The sequence below is a fragment of the Microcebus murinus genome, chromosome 6, assembly GCF_040939455.1.
Source record: "Microcebus murinus isolate Inina chromosome 6, M.murinus_Inina_mat1.0, whole genome shotgun sequence".
NCBI classification, from domain to species: Eukaryota; Metazoa; Chordata; class Mammalia; order Primates; family Cheirogaleidae; genus Microcebus; species Microcebus murinus.
Window position 1 is genome coordinate 112,185,907 of NC_134109.1, and position 22,423 is coordinate 112,208,329.

Here is a 22,423-nt window from a genome sequence, read left to right on the forward strand (position 1 = left end):
GCCGTGGCGTCAGCCTAGCTCACAGCAACTTCAAACTCCTGGGCTCAAGTGATCCTCCTGCCTCAGCCTCCCGAGTAGCTGGGACTACAGGCATGCGCCACCATGCCCGGCTAATTTTTTTTTTCTTTTTTTTTTTTTTGAGACAGAGTCTCACTCTGTTGCCCAGGCTAGATTGAGTGCCGTGGCATCAGCCTAGCTCACAGCAACCTCAGACTCCTGGGCTCAAGCAATACTCCTGCCTCAGCCTCCCGAATAGCTGGGACTACAGGCATGCACCACCATGCCCAGCTAATTTTTTCTATATATATTTTTAGTTGGACAATTAATTTCTTTCTATTTGTGGTAGAGACGGGGTCTGGCTCTTGCTCAAGCTGGTTTTGAACTCCTGACGTCAAGCAATCCCCCCGCCTTGGCCTCCCAGAGTGCTAGGATTACAGGCGTGAGCCACCGCGCCCCGCCTAATTTTTTCTATATATTTTTAGTTGGCCAATTAATTTATTTCTATTTTTAGTAGAGACGGGGGTCTCACTCTTGCTCAGGCTGGTCTCGAACTTCTAAGCTTGCGCGATCCAGCCACCTAAGTAGATTTCAGTTTCTTGAGCATCAAAAAAAATAAGTAAATAAAGAAATTAAAGGAAAAAAAAAGAAAGAATATCACCTACTGTTAGTATACTCTGAATCTAAACCACCTGTCAGTGGTTACACTGACAGGTGATGATTCACAGACCAGTTGAATCTTCTCACTAGTCATTATGTTTTTCCTGTGCAAAAATAAGACTGACAGAATTGCAGCCCACTGTGACTCACGTTTCAGTCAAAAGGAAGGGATCTATAAAATTTATATATAAAAATCGTAAGTAGCAGTAATGGCAACGTAAGAGGGATCCAGGGATATATACAAACTAAGATAGCTAATGGGCAATTTAAATTCATAGAACCAGACTTTCCTATGGCAAAAAACATTAAATACCTTCCTATAATAAAATGCAAATTATAGTCCCCTCTGCCTTCCAAAGAGTGTTGAGCTTAGATGGGTTACTTACTTATTAGGCATTTGTTATCTCAACAGCTAAGAGTTCTAAATTGAATGCAATTTCTTTTAGTGTTTTCTTCCTTGATCATACCCAAATCAGGGACATTAGAGATGATTTTATTTTTTGAGACAAGAGTCTCCCTCTGTTGCCCAGACTAGAGCGCAGTGGTGTCAGCATAGCTCACTGCAACCTCAAACACCTGGCCTCAAGCAATCCTCCTGCCTAGGCCTCCCAAAGTGCTAGGAATACAGGTGTGAGCTACCACTCGTGGCTGAAATTTATCTGCTTCACCTGTGATACATTATAATGTACTGAATAATATATATTGTTCTAGTAATAGGCTGACTTCATCTAAAGGCCCTTGCAACTCTAAGATTCTATTGTAATTGGCAGAATGAAAGAAAATCGAAACATTACAGGTATATGTAACAGTGTGCTTATAGCAAATTAGAATACTATCTTTAATCTTGGAAGATGGTTTTCTTACAGAATGATTTACATAGAGGTTTTTAAAAATGGGATTCATGTTATTGTAGTGGCCTATTCTAAGGTCAAAGATAATGAGATGCTACCACAATTTATATTGAAGATGGTCGTATTGTAGGAAATGTAGTCAAGGGGATCGAAATTAATGTTAAGGAAATGCCACTACGTGTCCACAGGCGTTGTCTACTGTATGTACAATGGAATGTAAGTCACAGAAACAGTCACTCAGTTTAACCCTTTGCGCGCGCTTGCTTTTATCTCATTATCCACTTGACATTATCCACGCTTGACATCCGAGTGCAAAGGGTTAAGCATCTAGACAATAAAGGAGTTCCCAATTCCAGTTTTTCATTTATTACAAATGCTGGTTATAGAAAAGCAGCATTGCATTAAGTCATTGTTACATTGAGTAGTCAGCTTATTTAATGTAGCAATATGTTATACTAAAGATACAGTGTACTTTATCTGTTACTCAGTGAACATAGGACAGAGTTTAAAAATGTATACCTTTACCAACTGCATAAAAAGTTTTAAAATCAGTCTTCAAATACAGTTGGAATTTTCCACCATAGTCAAAAGGTGAACTTCACTGTCAATTACAAATTAGTATTACTTGCCAGGATCCAAATATGAGAGGTTTCACTAGTACAGTTTGGATAATTTTGCTGCTGTTTTTAGGAGATCAAATGTTATTCTGTCAGTTATTATTTCAGTCATACAGTCAGATGTTCTCATGGGTGATCAGTTAAGATAAACTGTTACGCTGTTAAAGCTTGTAGCAAATTTCAAACACTATTTACATTTTCATAATTCTATAGGTTTCATAAGATAATGTGTGTGTTGGGTAACTGAATTCATACTCCAGCCCCTTGGGAAGTCTCACTTATTTGCATTTCCAATATGGACTGGTATTATTATATTTGCCCATTTATAAATAACAGGAACAAAAAGCCCAAGAGATCCAACAATTGAAACCAAAAGAAAAGTCCACAGAAACATCCGATCGAGAACCTGGGCTATGAATTTCCAATCTTCAACAACCTGTTATGAAAAAATAAAAACACATTAAATAATTAAAAGCTATTTACACATTTTAAGATATAACACAGAGTTAGAGGCCAGATAAGTTCATGCCTCCCCTTGCTGCCTCTAAGCAGTAAGTGGCCTGTGCTCACCTCAGGGACAGACGCCGCCCTGAGGGTCTATCACAGATACAGCCTCCTCAAGTTTTAAAATACACTAGAAAATTTGTTTATTTATACATCAACTTGTAATATATTACAAGTGGTTTATTTTGATAGACTTTTTTACCTTTTTTTTGGTGTCATCACAGCTCACAGCAACCTCACACTCCTGGGCTCAAGCCATCCTCCTGCCTCAGCCTCCCCGGTAGCTGGGACTACAGGTGTACACCACCGTGCCCGGCTAAGTTTTCTATTTTTAGTAGAGATGGGGTCTCACTCTTGCTCAGGCTGGTCTTGAACTCCTAAGCTAAGTGATCCCACCAGCCTTGCCCTCTCAGAGTGCTAGGATTACAGGCATGAGCCACTGCAGCCTTATTTTGATAGAGTTTTAATAGAATTTAAAATCTTTATACTACTTGAATATTTTATAGTAAACTAAAAAAATTTATTCTATTTAGTTATTTCTGTTACTTGTTCTTGCCTAGTAATGTTTAATTTTTTTAAGAGACTTCAGCCTAAGGTTAATTTTATGCCAAATTAAAAATAGGTTCAAAATAATGCAAATCAGAAGGCCGTTAATCCCCTCTCCCCATCCCCTGCCAACCTACTTAGTTTACTTTTGGATTTCCTAGGGACCACTTTAAACTCATGAGGACAGAGCCACTAGCCATGGCGCCAGCTTTAATAGGAAGCTGATATGGCAGGTCGGAAGTGCCACAAGGAAAGGGCAGGCTGAGCCCGTCACTGAGCACCAGAGGGTCCTTTTTCTACAAGGCCATTTCCTTGACCAGGGGCTTCCCTGGCCCTTGGAGCCTCTTATAAACCATGGGGTCCTCTATAGGGAAATGTGCCCCAAGTTTCAGGATAATTTAGAATTCAGGGGATTATAAATACTCTGATGCTTTTCTGCTTCTAAGTTTTCCCTGAAAATAAAACTATCTCCTGGTCCTAGTAGCATGAGCCCTGACACTTTTGCATAATACTTTGCAAACATTTATTAAATTCTCAGTCTAAATCATTATCTAAAAAATATATGTAGTTTTCAAGATTCCATTGATAGCTTCAAACCTTACAAACTCATTTAATTATACTACCACCAAATAAAAATTTTACAAATCCACAAGCATTAATTTTTTTTTTCTTTGAGACAGTCTTGCTCTGTTGCCCAGGCTAGAGTACAGTGGCATCATGATATCTCACTGCAACCCCAAACTCCTGTACTCAAGCGATCCTCCTGCCTTGGCCTCCCAGTGTACTAAGATTACAGGCCTGAGCCTGGCCAAAGGTTTTTTTTTAATGTTTCACTTTAATTGTAGACACAGCTCCTATATTGAGTTTTACAAAAAAGCATATCTTTCAATATGCATCCAAACAATGTTCAATATCATGTGGTATAATAGCAACATTTAACGTAATTCAACTGCTTTAACCTAAATACACTTACTGCTTAAGTATACATCCTACAATATATAACTAATTTGAGAAAAGCTGGAACTTGTTTTACTTATACTTTACTCAACTTTACTCAACTGTTATACTTTACTCAACTTTGCTGTTACATCCTAGATGAGTGTTCAGAAATACTCAACCATAAGTCTTTAAAACAATCCTGATTTCCACTTATAGAGTAAGAATAAATTACAAGCTTGTATTGCAAAAAACTGTTAAACTGGTTTTGTTTTTCTTAAAAAAAAGTTGACCAAGAGTCAGTGATCAGGATCAATTACATTCCCCCCAAAGGTTTTTTAAAAGGGTAGATCAAATGTCCCTTTTGGGGGGACAGATTCATTATTCAATCTGCTTCCCATACCTGCTAGAAAATTTTCCATTTAAAAAAGCTTTAGAAATTAGAGATCACATAATTTTAATGGGACCATTTAAAGTAAATTCAATTATAAAAATATTGCTACATAGTCATAACTTTAAAATATTACATAATAGAAATAAAGAGCAGTGACAAGATAATAATAATAATAAAAAAATTTTACATATTTTGAAAGAAAACCCAGGCCAATATGATCACATTAATAAAATGTATTCAGGCTGGGCATAGCAGCTCACCCCTGTAATCCTAGCACTCTGGGAGGCCAAGGCAGGCAGACTGCTCAAGGTCTGGCGTTCAAGACCAGCCTGCGCGAGAGTGAGACCCCGTCTCTACTAAAAATAGAAAGAAATTAGCTGGACAACTAAAAATATACAGAAAAAATTAGCCGAGCATGGTGGCGCATGCCAGTAGTCCCAGCTACTCGGGAGGCTGAGGCAGGAGGATCGCTTGAGCCCGAGAGTTTGAGGTTGTTGTGAGCTAGGCTAACGCCACGGCACTCTAGCCCAGGCAACAGAGACTCTGTCTGACAAAAAAAAAAGTATTCACATGCAATTCTTATATTTTAAATATTAACCTTGAAAGAGCCAATGAGTTATTTTTCTACAATACAGTTTTAAGCAATATTTTGGTTTTAAGCAAATTAAGCATAGTAGGCACTATTACTAAGCTTCATATGAACGCGTTAATATATAATATGTAACATATATTATGAGAACACCCTACTCCTTTTAATTTCCCCAGCATTCTCCTATAAATGAACAAAAAGATCTGTCCTTAAAAAATATCTTGGCTATATTTATAATGCTTACAGTAGGCTCATGTTTTAAAAAATAAAATAACTTCTGGTAACTATTATAATGCAGTTGTGCCTATAGATTACTACAGAATTCAGAAACAAAGTTACTGAAGATAAAATTAAAACAGTTTATCATGTCAGAGCTAAAAAACATATGGCAGGGTTATTATTCCTTAGAATACAAAATGCTAAATTATCTTTAGAGTCATCCAAGATGCTGATGGGGGAAATGGAGACGTGAGATTTCTATAGATGCCCCATTTTACAGTTGTTGTAACTGAAACAAACTAGTAAAGATCTTTTATAGAAAAGTATGTCAACAATTCTGGCCCTCAATCTATGTTCAGTCTTAATTAAGGGTCATGCTGTTTACTCTGCCAGAAGTGATCAGGGTCACTCTGAACTGAGAATCGAAGCAGGGTCTGCCTTTGTGCATGCAACCTGTCACAGACCTCGCGGGCATCACTCTCCTTCCTGATGTGTCTTATGATGTAGCGAACAGAGTCAAGCGCAGCTTCCAATGTGTTTCTAGAAAACTTTGGTCCACTTCCACTCTCAGTTTCCTCTTTCTGAGTGAAGTACCTATCTACGTGACTTCTCATGCAGAGCAGTTTGGGAAGCTTGTGAAGAAATATCTTGCGCACCCAAGGAGCCATAGCATTATGTGTTGAGGAAGAACGATGGTGAATGTTGATAACGAAGACAGTTACCATAATTGATAGAGTCACAAAAATCATGGTAAACACCAGATACTCTCCAATCAGAGGTATGACTTTTGAAGAGGAAGGTATGATCTCTTCAATAACCAGAAGGAAGACAGTCAAAGAGACAAGTACTGAAGTGCAGAGACAAATCTTTTCACCTTCATTTGAAGGAAGATAGAAGACGAGTACAGTTAAAAATGAGAGCCCGATACAGGGTATAATAAGGAACAAAGTGTAAAAGAGAGGCAGACGCTTAATCACAAATGAGTAGGTGACACACGGGTACCAGCAACAGCTGTCGGTTCTGTTTCCTTTGCTGCCCGTTGCGCTCACAATTTCCCATTCTCCATTATCAAAAAAGTCTCTCTTGTCTACATCTTGGTCCTCTAGAATTATATCAACCTGTGAGCCATCATAAGTCCAAGATCCAAATTTCATGGAACAGTTTTGGAGATCAAATGGGAAAAATGTGACATCTATGGTACAGGAACTTTTATAGTTTGCCGGTGGAGTCCATGTGACAGTGCCATTGTACCTGATGACTGTTTTCGTCCTGGTCCCTTCAAAGCGTCCATCTGCACTAAAATACACGCACACAATAGCAATGAAGAAATTAATCCAAGAATGCGTTTTATAAGCCTGATATAAAAAATGCCTATAACTGATAGCATGAAATAATTTTAAAATTACACTTCAGATGTACCTGCTATACATGAGGGACCCTGCTCTAGGGACATCTCCTTAAATATCTAACTCCACTGGAACTGAACCCCTTCCACACCTACTCCAGGACTGACAAATCTGTGTTTCACAGAATCCTGAGATTCTAGTGGTTGAAAAGATGTTAGTCTACACACAAAATAGAATCAGGCTATTTATACAGTGGGTGTCCTTAGGGCCAGAGCCTGAATCCATATTCCAAGACTCCCCACACGGTGCTCTTCCCCTCCATCACAAATACTAGTCACTTGCTACTCTGATGAGCAAAGACCCTTAACCAAGCTGGGTGTGGCCTTGAAAAGCGGCTGTGCCTTTCAGACTCTCCCACCAAGCGAGTCCCTGTGCTGGAGAGGTCTAGCAGGAAGCCATGCTGCCAACGTAGGTTTCTGTAAAAAAATAATTGTTCTTTATCTTCAAATTCATGTGACTTTTGCATACTGCATTGTAATATATCCATGTTTAACATAAAAAATGTTTTCAATTACTCAGAGTAAATTCATGCTTGAGGAAGCTGCATCACATTACCTTACGAGCTTTGTTCATCCCTTCTATGTTGGGAAGCATGGAGGTAAAAGTTTTCAAAAGATTAAAGGTATTTTTTTTTTTTTTTGAGACAGAGTCTCACTTGTTACCCAGGCTAGAGTGAGTGCCGTGGCGTCAGCCTAGCTCACAGCAACCTCAAACTCCTGGGCTCAAGCGATCCTCCTGCCTCAGCCTCCCGAAGAGCTGGGACTACAGGCATGTGCCACCATGCCCGGCTAATTTTTTCTATATATATGTTAGTTGGCCAATTAATTTCTTTCTAGTTATAGTAGAGACGGGGTCTCACTCTTGCTCAGGCTGGTTTCGAACTCCTGACCTTGAGCAATCCACCCGTCTCGGCCTCCCAGAGAGCTAGGATTACAGGCGTGAGCCACCACGCCCGGCCAGATTAACGGTATTTTTGCATAGCATTTGCTCTGTTTTCATGGCAAATGCCCTCTTGCAAATAAGACAGAATGCTTTAGGATAAGCACAAATTCTCAGATTTGCCCTTGAGTGGTCCTTAAAAAAATGAAACTGGTACCCAGAATTATCCTGTTCTTCAAGTTAAAAAAAAATCATCCTCAAAACACACCTAGGTAAGATATGTATAAAGATGAGTTAATAATTAATCCAGCATTCTTCATCATGGGAAAATGACAATGCAGTATTTAAACAAAATTAGAAGGGTATACATTTGAACATAAAAGATAACCTCAACTATATAAGAAACACACCAAATATATATATATCTGGAAGTCTGCCAGATATGTAGGCTAGTAACCAAGAGAGTAAACAGGGATGTCAGGCTGCCTTGGTGTGCACTCTACCCTGCCACATGCAAGGTGTGTCATCTTGGGCACCCTAGGCCTCCATTTCCTCATGTGTAAAACAGATGTAATTGTACCCAGCACATGAGGTTATGTGAGAATCAAATAAAGCACATAAGACACTTAGCACATTGCTGGGCACACAGTATGTTCACTATATGTGAAAGCTAATAATGGCAGCTGCCTCTAAGCGATGGGATAATGGGATTGATTAAAGGTGATTTCCCTGTACTTCCTTACACTTTTCTGTACTTTTCAAATCTTCCACAAATTTTAGAAATCAGAGGACACTTTTATGATCAGAAGACAATATAGGCTGGGTGTGGTGACTCACACCTATAATTCTAGAATACTGGGAGGCTGAGGTGGGAGGATTGCTTGAGGCCAGGAGTTGGAGATTAGCCTAAGCAAGAGCGAGACCCACATCTCTACAAAAAATTGTAAAATTAGCCCGGTATGGTGGCGCATGCCTGTAGTCCCAGCTACTTGGGAGGTGGAGGCAGGAGGATCCCTTGAGCCCAGGAGTTTGAGGTTGCTGTGAGCTGTGATACCACCACTGTACTTTGGCCCAGGTGACAAAAAAAAGAAAGGAAGGGAGGAAGAATGGGAGGCAGAAAGGAAGAGAACGGAGGAGAGAAAAGAAAGGACAATAATACAGCAAAAGAGAGAATCTACAGAAATCTATTCATAGGTTCATGAGATAAAACAACGTAAGCAAGTCATTTGATTTTATAGCCAAACAGTTTTCAAAAGGGAGAAAGCTTCCTAGTGCGTAACAGTAATACACATATTTTCTTTTGAAAATATAAAATTATATTTAGAGTTTATTAATAACTTACTTATCAAACAAAACGATGTCTGGTGTCCACACAGAGTCTGAGGGGACACGTATAACTTTTATTCCACCGTAGTCATTAGGGTTCCATCTTAATTTTACATCTACCCATTCCTTTAAAACAAAGAAATATGCCTCAATTTCCATAAAATAGTGAAAATTATACGTTTTGTCATACCTAGAAATCTGAGACATGAGATCATCTCTGCCCTAATACAAACACACTCGCCTCCACATCTTTCTCATGGGCGGCAGAGCACGACCCGCCCCCTCCTGCGGCAGCTCCCGCCACGGTCCCTGTGAGACGCAGGTGAGCACCGGAGCTGCGTGGGTCACGGCTCTCTCTGCTCAGCACCTCTGCTCCCACTGACTGGGTATACCCAGGACTTGAAGCCATAGACACCTGATGTTCGGGTTCCAGGGAAACGTTCCCTTCTGCAGCTGTATTGTTACTTGATTTGGCTGGACTGGTCCATGCACAGGGGAGCTAGATTTATCACACATTCCACGTATTGAAACACCATGTCCAGTCTCCATGCGGTTACAATTCTGTGATCATAAAAAGGATTGCACCCCAAGAAAGGCATACATGCCTTTTAGAAGTCTGGGATTAGGGAACAAGTAGTAGGTTTAAAAATTAGGAATGGTAAAGTACAAGCAAACAAAGGGAAGCACCTGAGGACATATTATAGTGGGCCCAGAAAAAAGTCCTTTGTATGAAAGGGACTGTGTATATAAAATAATTCAACACATTGTTACCCATTCCCATCTCATAGGAGAAGTCAAAATCCTTGCAATGGCCTACTCCACAGCCTCTGTTGCTTCTCTGGCTCCATCCCCTGCACCCCTCCCCGTGGCTCTCTCACTCCTAGTCACACCGGGCTCACATCAACCTCAGGGTTGTCCACCTGCGGGTCCCTCTGTCTGGAATGCTCCTGCCCAGATGCCCACATGGCTGGCTTCCTCTCCTTCAAGTCTCTGTTCAGACATTGCCTTCAAAGTGCCCTTTTCTCCAACCACCCTATGTATAAGTGCAGCCCCCACGACTCCTATCCTCTCTCCCAATGTGTTTTTCTCCAAGCTTATCAGCTTATAAGGTGCTATCTATACAACTCACATGTTTATTTTTACCCCACTAGAATGAAGTTCCTTGAGGCAGGGATTTTTGTCTGTTTGTTCACTGTTGTATCCATAGGACTGAGAACAGCATGTGGCACATAGTAGGCACTCAAACATTAACCAAATAAATACAAGGACTCTGTCTACCGTCATCTTGCTGCATCCTGTTGCCAATCCATGAAGACCACATATCCGTGTCCCTTTGTGCTATAAGCCCTATAATAAAAACACTGGTGCCAGTCACAAGTTGGGTGCTCATTTGAATTTTATACATACCTGTTTCAACCAGACATTTGTTGTTATTAGCTGATTTTTCTCATCCTTTAAAAAAATTAAAAAAGGTTATTTCAATTGCAGAAATAATTGTTTAAATAAGAATTTTCACATTTTTATACAAACACTCCTCTCTATATAGTACACACATTCTTTTCAACAATGTAGTTCTCTACAAAAGTAGGATCTTTTTTCCAATCTAATTTCACATTATTCCTTTCAACATACTTTGTATTTCAGATAAACTACCCTAAAGCACACCATTGGTATTTTTAGACTTAACATTCATGGTCTCAACAACTATACTTCCTCAAATGTAAGATGCAATCTAAGATATAAGCACAGCCTTATTTTATGTGCTTAGCACGAAGGGGGTAGGAGGGAGAGAAAGGCTGTCAATGAATTGCAAGCTGCTGTGAATTACAAGACATCTTGATTTCAGAGGTGTTAAAATGTAGAAAAGTGTGCATCTTAGAATCTGTGAGAAACAGTATTTCTCTGCATCCCTGAGGGACTGTCTCTTGCAGTCAGAATCTGAATCTCCCTATAGGTCTACTATACAGAAAAAATATTGAGGTCACAGCCTTGAATGCCAATTTTATGACGTTTTTAGGACCTACTTTTCTAGTGGAATGAGCACCTCAAATCATAATCAAAATGATCTTCACTGCACTACTCCCATAACAACTAATTTTATCTTTCAAATTTCTGTTATTCTTCCATTCTAATCACCTAGGCTTCAAAATCTGAGGCCTTCCTACATGCCTTCACTGCTCAAGTCTTGCTCCCCTTTCTACATGGTCTTCTAACTTGCCTCTCGTGCTCCTAGTCTCATTTCACTCCTCAAAACCACACACGTCACTGTTTCACTGATCCTCCTCAAGTGCTGCTCTCACCACGTCTGGCGCCTGTCAGACCTCAAGCTCCTTCGGCGTTTACTGTGTGCCGGGCACCAGCTAGGCTCCGGACAGACACAGGGAGTGAAGCTCACCCTGCTTGGGAGGTGCGGTGCCAGAGCCCATGAGTGCCAGTCAGTATACTGGTCCCGATACTAAGGTGCAGAAAACTGAACGGAGGAGGGACTGTCTTCGGGAGACTGGAAAGATTTCACAAAGGGTCTGACAAATGTGCCTTGAAGAATAAACAGCTTGTGCCATTAGGAAAGCTCTCCAAATAAATGACAGAAGCAAGGCACAGTGGCCTGCAGGAACCCCCTTACCTCCTCTGCCACCCAGTCAGACCACTCACGTAGCAGGGCTTCTGACATTACTCTTGATCTAAACAGTCCTACAAAAAGGCTTGGAATCACTTACACACCTACAATTGCATTGTCCCTTTTTATTAAAGTCCTTTTTTCTCTGACACATCAAACCCTACACTTCCTCCTAGGCCAGCTCAAGTGCCACCTTCTCTTTCCTGCCTTCTTTGATAGCCTCAATCATTAAGATCTGAATCCCCAGCTCTTTATGGCATCATGGTTTAGTGCTGCAGTGTTCTGTACCATTTCCATGTCCACAGCCTCAACCTGAGAGATCTTTGAGAACAAACCCCACTTATTCTAATATCTACTTTCTTATTTTTATTTATATTTAAAACCTCCCCATATTATCCAGCCAAGGGCTTAGCACATAGTCCTTATATATTCATTGACCTTTCTGGAAGCAATTATGTGACATATATCAACAGACTTTTAAAAATGTATATCCTTTGATTCACTAACTACCTTTCTTAAGGAAAGGAGAAATTCAGATATTTGTATAGAAATATACTCATCATTGTTAGTTACAGTAAAAACTGGGACCACACTTCTGCCAACAATAGGATGTTTAAATAAATCATAAATGTAATATAATGTACCCATTAAAATTATATTTGGGGCCTGGCATGGTGGCTCATGCCTGTAATCCTAGCATTCTGGGAGGAAGAGGCGGGAGGATCACTCAAGGTCAGGTCGAAACCAACATGAGAAAGAGCAAGACCCCATCTCTACTAAAAATAGAAAGAAATGAATTGGCCAACTAAAAACATAGAAAAACATCAGCCGGGCACGGTGGCACATTCCTGTAGTCCCAGCTACTTGGGAGGCTGAGGCAGAAGGATTGCTTGAGCCCAAGAGTTTGAGGTTGCTGTGAGCTAGGCTGATGCCATGGCACTCTAGCCTGGGCAACAGAGCGAGACTCTGTCTCAAAAAAAAAAAAAAAAAAATTATATTTGAAGATCATGTCATGACACAGGAAAATGTTCATAATGTATAGTAGGGGAAAAGGCAGTAATCAAAATTATACCTAAAATATTATTTCAGTTTTGTAACATACAAAGAAAAAAAACCATCAAGAAAAACAACAAATTACTAACATTAGTTATTTCTGGGTGGCAGAATTACAGTTAAGTTTTCTTATTTGTATTTTTTTGCATTTTCCAAATTCTCTACAAAAGTCATGCATTGTTTCTATAATCAGAATATAAAGGGGCAGCTACAAATGTTATTTTAAAACATTTGTTTTAGATATATATATATAACATATATCTACTTACTGATTATTTTGGGAACGCAGCAGGGAAATAACTGTTGACTGACAAGATCAAAATAAGAAAAAACTAGTTTAAAAATTAGCATGAACTTTTTAGTTTAAATAGAAAGGCTCTCTTGACAATCAAAACAAATTATCAAGGGAACTTATATTCCCTGGTGAATGTTACATGGAAAAATCTCTGAAATGTTTTAAGTGTGATGTTCCTAAGAATTTATGACTCTACTTTTGGACTTTTTAACTTTTTGATCATATTTTTTAACACATTTAAGGAAAAACTTCAATATAAAATGTTTTAACATCTTTGAATTTGTTAAAAATATACTTATTATAATTACCAAATGAGATAAAATAATTTCCAAACTATACAATACAAACACAGTGTTTATATTGTATATATGTTTTGGCATAATAATTATTTTTCCCTGGTGAGTTCCTTTGGGAAAAGAATTGTGTCTCATTCACCTTTGTAATCCTTGATGCCTAACACAGTGCCTGGGCACACAACAAGCACTCGCTACATTTGTGGGAAATCGAGTACGTAATGATATGCACACCTACCACATCCACTAATTGAGATATTGCAAGGCCAAACTTTATTTTTATTTTGTCATTCAGGTGTTCCACAGGACGAACCCATCTTTCGTAGTCTTGAAATAAATCCTTAAACAAACTATCTTCATGTTTTGCAATAAAGGATGGTTCAGATAATCCTGTATAACAAATTTTTAAAAGTTGGTATTGTTGACTTCTCTCCCAACCAAATACCTATATTTTAAAACAAAGTTTGGCATTATTAACAAACAACTATAATTTAAGCTATTATTAATACAGTTTTTAAGTGAAATATTAAGACAAATATTTCTGACCAAATAAGGGATACTCTGGTTCAGACATAATTCTTGGTTAAATCAGATTACTCACTATGGCAATATGCTGAGTTCCTTAAGAAACACTCAGTACTGGCTGGGCATAGTGGCTTACACCTGTAATCCTAGCACTCTGGGAGGCTGAGGAGGGAGGATTGTTTGAACTCAGGAGTTCAAGATCAACTTGAGCAAGAGCGAGACCCTGTATCTACCAAAAATAGAAAAAATTAGCCACCACTGGGCATGGTGGTGCATGCCTATAGTCACAGCTACTCGGGAGGCTGAGGCAGGAGGATCACTTGAGCTCAGGAGTTGGAGGTTGCTGTGAGCTAGGCTGATGCCACTGCACTCTAGCCTGGGCAACAGAGTGAGACTTTGTCTCAAAAAGAAAAGAAAAGAAACACTCAGTACTTAATATAGAATAATTTAAAATCTAAATTATAAAAGCTTTTAAATTGCCAGGGCTTGGGGGAGCATTGCTTGTCATAAAATTCCAAACCTAGAAAACAGGTACATTGAAGCAAAGTTCATTTATCAACTATAAAAGTAAAATAACTATGCTTTAATTTGCATTATTTTAATATATGAATATACAGACATTGAATGAATTATTTAGCTTTGTCATAGCTTTGTTTACAAAAGCTAGTTTTAGGGAAAACTAGTCTTAGGGATTGAGGAAGGAGGAACTCAAAGAGGCATGTTGCCCTGGAAGCCCCATGAAGAAGATGTCCCAGGACTGAGCATCCCGCTGGGCTGCCGCACCCCTGCAGAGGCGGCTGGGCACCGAGCAGTGGGTGGGCACGAGGTCAGGTCTGCGGTGTCCACGAGAGCCATTTACATGGAGAGAAGTGGGATGAAGTAGGTTTAAGACAATGCAAAGGCAAGAAACACCTCTTTCAAGAGGTTATGCCGATATGTGGAATGAAGGAATGAAGCAGTAGCTGGCAGAGGATAGAGTCAAGAAAGGTTTATCTCAAGATCAGTGAGAAAAGAACATGTTTATGTGTGAATGTGAGCAGGGCCTAATGTAAAATGAAGATGAGGGATTCCTTGTCCAAAAATCAGGAAAAAGTTTCCATTAAATATACTAAAATAAAAGCTTTTTCCTTTCTTCAAAAAGAAAAAAAAAACGCTTTAGGGTCTAAGTCTTAAAAAAAAAAAAAGACAAAATTTTAAAAGTTTTAGACATCATGGCCAAAAACTGGTTAAATTCATGCATTGCAGTTATGTTTATGCTTCTACAGAGTTTAAATAAGCCTCTCTGAAGAAATGAAAATGTTCAGTGTTGTCTGAACTGGGATCAATTAAGAAAATGTGAAATTTGTGAGATTCCAGCATGACATTTATCAAGACTAATGCTTTTATGAAGAAAAAACATTTCCTTGAAACAAAAATGTCACTGGCTTATTTATCAGCAAGTATGTATATAGGAATTATAGTAGCTAGTGATGGTCCTCCAACCTAAAAGAAATAGTTTGAGAGAAAATTAGCACTTTCACAAAATCTTCTCTTTTTATTACAATAGACCATGTTTTCTATGTTTTCTATATGGAGTTATTAGAGAGTATCTAGTCACTTAAGCTGCAGGAAGCCCATTCCCCAATTCTCTTTTACTGCCTGTTTCTTCATAAACAACTCAAGGGTTTCTGCTTCCCTGAGAAGGCTGAGATACTTGGTTTAATCTATAAATACTGCAGAGTTTGTGTTGTGCCTCCCATAAAAGTCTTCCTATGCTGAAATGCACAGCACTGGAGATATTTAGATTCATTTAGAATATTACACTGGAAGGTCATTCTTAACGTTTAAAAGCCATTAATTTTTGACCTTCAAGCTAAAATAGCATTATTGAACCACTTCACCTCTTCTAATCCTATTTTAAAGATTTTATAGTCTCTTACATACCAAAAATTTAAACGTTAATAGGTAAAAATAAAAGTCTTTCAGTAGCATCTAAGGACCTTTTGCCCTAGGAGTAGCCTGGATTGCCATCTCAAATCTTGTTTGAAAGAAGGTAGATAGGTCATAAATAAAATGATAAATTAATCCCAACATTCTTTCTTTTTTTTTTCCTTTTATTTTATCATATTATGGGGGTACAAATATTGGTAGGGTTACATATATTGCCCCTGCCATTCCAACAGTCTTTCTAATAAGAACTTTTAAGATACTGCTTTGTGAATACCTTCATAATACATCTAGTTCTAGAAATACCATTTTCTTAGCATACTTAACAGAAATGGCAGCTGCAAATGTCAGCAATATTTTACCACAAAACCTTGATGGTGATGCTTTTTTAGCTAGCTCTAAATAGTTTAAGTTTTTGCTGCTCATAAACCTCAGAATGCTAAAAAGGAAACAATCCAACCTATCCCTTCATTCCACAGACAAGGGAATATGACCAGAAGGGCCAGTGCTACAGAGCTCGCGAGTGGCAGAGCTCTGAAGAGCACCCAGAGCTCCCTCGGCTTCCTGCTCTTGTCACCCACATCTTCCATCTTGTGACAACTTTCTAGAACTTATTGGTGTCACACCCTGAGAGCTCTAGCCCATGCTGACATTTGCTCATTCATTTGACAAACATTTATTGGACACGTGCCTTATACCAGGAAAGTGCTACGAACACATCAGTAAACAAAACAGGCAGCATGCACATTCACAGTGCTAGTGGGAAAGTCTAGTGGGAAAGACTGGCACAGTAGACACAATGCTATGTAGCAGGTGTCTTCAAGCTACGGCCCGCGGGCCACATGTGGGTGTTTTTGCCCATTTGTTCTTTTACTTCAAAATAAGAAACATGCAGTGTGCATAGGAATTTGTTCATAGTTTTTTTAAAACTATAGTCCTGCCCTCCAACAGTCTGAGGGACAGTGAACTGGCCCCCTGTTTAAAAAGTTTGAGAACCCCTGCAGTATAGCATATAAGCTAAATTCTACATAAACTGAATCAAATGGAAAAATTCTTTTTTAGGAGTTGAATAGTTAACATTTGATCATCCTATCCAAAATAAACACTTTTTTGGCATTGCTAAATTGTTAAGTATAAGGCTGACAGCCAGGCGTAGTGGCTCATTACCTATAGTCTTAAGAACTTTGGGATGCCCAGGCAGGAGGATCGCTTGAGGCCAGGAGTTCAAGACCACCCTATGCAACACATCAAGATCCTGTCTCTACAAAAAATAGAAAAACTAGCCAGGCATGGTGGTCCATGCCTATAGTCCCAGCTACTCAGGAGGTTGAGACAGGAGGATTGCTTGAGCCCAGGGGTTGAAGGTTGCAGTGAGCTGTGATGATGCCGCTGCACTCCACCAGGCAACAAAGACTCTGTCTCACAAAAACAAAAACAAAAAAACAAGGCTGATGACAGTAGTTACATACATTTTAATTTTTCTTCCTTTCCCTGACTTAAATAATAATTGACTTAAAAAGAGGGGACTGGCCAGGTGTGGTGGCTCATGCCTGTAATCCCAGCACTCTGGGAGGCCAAGGCAGGCAGATCGTTTGAGCTCAGGAGTTCGAGACCAGCCTGAGCAAGAGCGAGATCCCGTCTCCACTAAAAAAATATAATAAATTTTGTCATATACCTGCACCTCAAAAAAAAAAATATAATAAATTAGCTGGACAACTTTATATAGAAAAAATTAGCTGGGAATGGTGGCACGTGCCTGTAGTCCCAGCTACTTGGGAGGCTGAGGCAGGAGGATCACTTGAGCCCAGGAGTTTGAGGTTTCTGTGAGCTAGGCTAATGCCATAGCACTCTAGCCTGGGCAATAGAACAAGACAGGAAAGGAAAGGAGAGGAAAGGAGGGGAGGGGAGGGGAGGGGAGGGGAGGGGAGGAAGGACTGAGCTGGGCACGGTGGCTTACACCTGTAATCCTAGCATTCTTGGAGGCCAAGGCCAGAGGATTGCTTGAGGCCAGGAGTTCAGGACCAGGCTGAGCAAGAACGAGACCCAGTCTCTACAAAAAATAGAAAAATTACCCAGGCGTGGTGGTGCGTGCCTTGTAGTCCCAGCTACTTAGGAGGCTGAGGCAGGAGGATCACTTGAGCCCAGGAGTTTGAGGTTACTGTGAGCTAGGTTGATGCCAAGGCACTCTAGCCTGGGAAACAGAACAAGACTCTGTCTCAAGAAAAAGGAAATCCAGAAAAAATATTTGCAAATCATGTATCTGACAGGGGACTTGTATCTAGAATACAGAAAGAATTATTACACCTAAACTTCCAGCATGTTTAAAGAGAAAGGATTATGAATCAATAACAAAAAGACTCAACCCAGTTTTATTTTTTTTTAATTTTTTTTTTTTACTGCCTCTATGGAATCAACCCAGTTTTAAAATGGGCAAGAGACTTGCCCATTTTCTCTTCAAAGAACAATGGCCAATAAGTTTTTGAAAAGATGCTCAACACCTTTAGGTGTTTATGTAGTAAGAAAAGGCAATTCAAAACCACAGTGAGATACCACTTCACACCAGTTCTGTTCCCTACTATGGTCCAGGTCTCTGAAATTCAAAAAGGCAAAAATGAAGTCCTCCTCTCCACTTCCTGCTGTCACATCACAGCCCTTCCCTCAAGTGCAAGCATAGAACTTCCTAGCTTAAGCAGGAACCAAGAAGGGCCAAAGGGTAAAGGAAATACCAGGAACAACCTATTAATAAAAGGGGCATTAATCTTTCAAAAATATCTTGGCACATTGATGTCTTATTCTCAAAACTAAAAATCACCCTGTATTATACCTCAGGAGATCAGTCTGGCTATTCAAGATAGGAGTATATCAATGAGCTATGCTACTTGAGGACATCTGAAATCAGAAAAGTTGGGTTTAATGGCATTATCAGTGAGGGAACATTTCTTTCAAGCCCTGGAGTCTAAGAACTCATGTGTGTACTTTCTTCTTGCGAGCCAGGAAATCTCAGTGTGGAAAAACAGCGTTATGTATGTAGTGCCCATTTCTTCACACAGCGGCTGAAAGTCATGTTGGTGCCTGTGACTTGATTTTACTGTTTTTTATGATCTCCCTCAACAGTGAACCCAGCTCACACACCGGTCCCCACCAACTCCTCCTCAGGAATGACAGTGAGGGGAAGGAGTTCACTGCAACACCCTCCCCACTGCCCGCACAGTCAGTGCTCAGTCAGAACTGTTCTCAATGTACCTTTTCCAATCTTGTCAGAGATCACAAAATAATCCCATCTAAAATTTAAGTATCTTCTTTTATAACATGGAGTTCTCAGTGATAAAAATAAAATGCTATCAGGCATACCTCCTGTGTACGCACCATGCGCAAGCCAGAAGGCGTGCTCCACGTCAGTGGTTCTGGCTATCCATAAAGCAAGACACCAGAACGCGCACAGGACAGTAACAGTTCTTCCCCATGCCTGCTATCAGTATCATGTGACATCTAACACTGCCATACAATAAAGAATGTTGTTAAGTCTCTTCTGCTTTCTCTTCAAGCAGAATAATTGACGCCTGGTTTCACAAGCTGCTTATCAATAACATGCCTTGAAACCATTTTGCTACATAGAATTCGTTCTATTCTGAAATATGTCTCTCCAGGATCTTTTTCTCTTCTCTGCCTTTAGCAACAAAATGCATCAATTTTATACTGTAAAATGTTATGTTTATTATAGGGAAAAAACTGGTTTACCAGAGGGGTTTTGTTTGAAAATGACACAAATGCTTTCAGGGTGCTATTATTTGACAAAGTTGCACAATAAAATAATTCCTGAGGTAATGGGGAATGGGTTACTGATAGGTTGATTTTTAGACATTCTTTGTTTTGCTTTCCTTTGTGGGAAGTGTATCTCAAATCATTATATTTTCAGATCCAGTTGTCTCAGCACATACAGAATATTTTTTTTTACATTAATGGTGTCTTATGAAGGGTACAGATGAGATGCACAGAGTGAGGTACGGGAAAGGGCAGGAGCTCCTATGCCCCCCTCCATGTGTTCAGGTATCTAGAAGTGCTCCAAACTTGTTGTTTGGGGTTTTAATGGAGACTTCATTACGTACACATGATTGATTAAACCATAGGCCATTGGTGACCAGCTTAACCTTCGGTCCCTCTCCCTGCCCTGGAGGTTGGTTGGTGGGACTAAAAACTCCCACCCTCTAATCCTGCCTGGGTCTTTCAAGTGATCAGTCCCTATCCTGAAGCTGTGTAGGGGCTGCCAGCCACCGGTCAGCTCATTAGCATATAAAAAGGCATCACTTTGGAGAGTCCAAGGATTTCTGCCAGGAAATGAGACGACATATACATTTTACAATATCACAGTCCACCCCTGCCAGTATTAGTAGACTTCCACTCAATCATGAATAATTAGTCCAGTCCATCATCATATTATATGACTATGTGTCCCAGGGTGAGGCCACTCAGGTTTGCAGGCTGCCACTGATCCTGTTAGGTTCTAAAAGCAGGAGTGGTCTTGGCAAACGTAGCTTCACCCTTTCAGGCATCTGGTGTAACTGAGCTAATGGATGATATTATCTCTTGCTCCGAGGTAATATAATATTGGATTTCCCTGAATTCATAACCATTAATATTTATTCTTCTACCCACAGCTACTATTCTTCCTTTCATTAATAATCTCTGGAAGGGGCCGGGCGCGGTGGCTCACGCCTGTAATCCTAGCTCTCTGGGAGGCTGAGGCGGGCGGATTGCTTGAGGTCCGGAGTTCGAAACCAGCCTGACCAACAGTGAGACCCCGTCTCTACTATAAATAGAAAGAAATTAATTGGCCAACTAATATATATAGAAAAAATTAGCCGGGCATGGTGGCACATGCCTGTAGTCCCAGCTACTTGGGAGGCTGAGGCAGAAGGATTGCTTGAGCCCAGGAGTTTGAAGTTGCTGTGAGCTAGGCTGACGCCACAGCACTCACTCTAGCCTGGGCAACAAAGTGAGACTCTGTCTCAAAAAAAAAAAAAAAAAAAACGAACAAACAAAATAAAAAAAACAAACAAAATAATCTCTGGAAGGGACATTAGTCAGCACGTTTATGACAAAATTCTTAATTGCGCACTACTACTTATTATCACTACTTTTGAGCCACTGGTCCATTTTTATAAAATGGGATATAATGCAACACGATAATAACAAAAGAAGCAAAGTTAGCCAATGTCAACAATAACCCTCAAATTAAGTGAAGCTTCGCTCCACCACGTTAACATGTTAGCTAAGACAATCAAATCATTACACGCACATTCCTTAAGAATGCAAATATTAAGAACACAGTGGGATTTCCAAAAAAAACCATCATCTTATATTTCAAGTTTATAAAATATATGCAAAAATAGTATTCCTGTTCAGACACATTTTCAGAAACACCAACCAAGCAGAATCTTTCAGAAACTACTGGCATGAACATATCTAGCCCTTACTTTGGTAGGGCTTTTTTATTATTAAGGTACCCAACAATTACTTTTAGAAAATTTTCAGGAGGCTTATAAAATTTCTCTCAGCAATTGAGATTTTAGAAATTCTACTCTAGCTGTTTATTTATAACAGAGAACCCCAAAAGATCATTCCCAAGGGTAGTGGGAATGATTAAAATAAGCTTCAGGAAAAATAAACTTCTTTATTTTTATTTTTTAAGTTATTATTATTATTATTAAAATAAGCTTAAGGAAAAAGAGAGCTAGCTTTTATGGAATTTGTGTCTCCAATGCAGACCTCTTCTCTCAGTCCAGACCTGAATATCCACTTCCCACTTACCAAAAATAATCTGGCATTCAAGTAATTAAATGAAACCACATGTCGTTTTTTTTGGTTTTTTTTTTGAAACAGAGTCTCACTCTGTTGCCTAGGCTAGAGTGCCATAGTGTCAACCTAGCTCACAGCAACCTCAAACTCCTGGGCTTAAGAGATCCTCCTGCCTCAGCCTCCAGAGTAGCTGGGACTACAGGCATGCACCACTATGCGTGGCTAATTTTTTCTATATATTTTTGGTTGGCCAATTAATTTCTATTTTAGTAGAGACGGGGTCTCGTTCTTGCTTAGGCTGGTTTTGAACTCCTGGCCTTGAGCGATCCACCTGCCTTGGCCCCCCAGAGTGCTAGGATTACAGCCATGAGCCACTGCACCCAGCCTAGACTCAATTTCTTGAAATTAAAGACTCTGTCTTACTCAGATTTGAATATATAGAGAGGCAATATAACATACTGGTTAAGAACTCAGGATTTAAAGACAAGTTGAGTTTCATCTAGCCTCTAATGCTTACTGTGTTACTTGAAGGCAAGTGACTACTCAACTTCTTTGTATATCAGTTTCTTCATCTATAAAATAGGTATAAAATAGTACTTACCTTACAAGGTTATTGTGAAGATTAGCTAAAAGTATGCACGTAGGCCGGGTGTGGTGGCTCATGCCTGTAAACCTAGCACTCTGGGAGGCTGAGGCAGGAGGATTGCTCAAGGTCAATTCAAAACCAGCCTGAGCAAGAGCGAGACCCCATCTCTACTAAAAATAGAAAGAAATTAATTGGCCAACTAAAAATATACAGAAAAAATTAGCAGGGTATGGTGGCATATGCCTGTAGTCCCAGCTACTTGGGAGGCTGAAGCAGGAGGATCGCTTGAGCCCAGGAGTCTGAGGTTGCTGTGAGCTAGGCTGATGCCATGGCACTCTAGCTGGGGCGACAAGAGTGAGACTCTGTCTCCAAAAAAAGAAAAACATTAATAGGAAGGATAATCTCTAC

The 22,423-nt window shown here is 39.7% G+C and overlaps 1 protein-coding gene across 4 annotated transcripts in view; it reads right to left on the minus strand.

The window, feature by feature from the left end:
• Positions 1–2,180: 2,180 nt before the first annotated feature.
• The window catches only part of CHRNA5 (cholinergic receptor nicotinic alpha 5 subunit), a 31,480-nt gene continuing 11,237 nt past the window's right edge, over positions 2,181–22,423 (minus strand). The window contains exons 2-7 of one of the 4 annotated variants that reach the window (XM_076004599.1): positions 16,801–16,894; positions 13,421–13,572; positions 10,332–10,376; positions 8,941–9,050; positions 5,778–6,609; positions 2,181–2,561 (exon numbers count right to left, since the gene is read on the minus strand). In XM_076004599.1, the coding sequence (XP_075860714.1) occupies positions 2,400–2,561; positions 5,778–6,609; positions 8,941–9,050; positions 10,332–10,376; positions 13,421–13,572; positions 16,801–16,894 (1,395 nt within the window). In that variant the 3' untranslated portion in view covers positions 2,181–2,399. The other 3 variants (XM_076004602.1, XM_012739408.3, XM_076004600.1) reach the window with 3 other exon arrangements.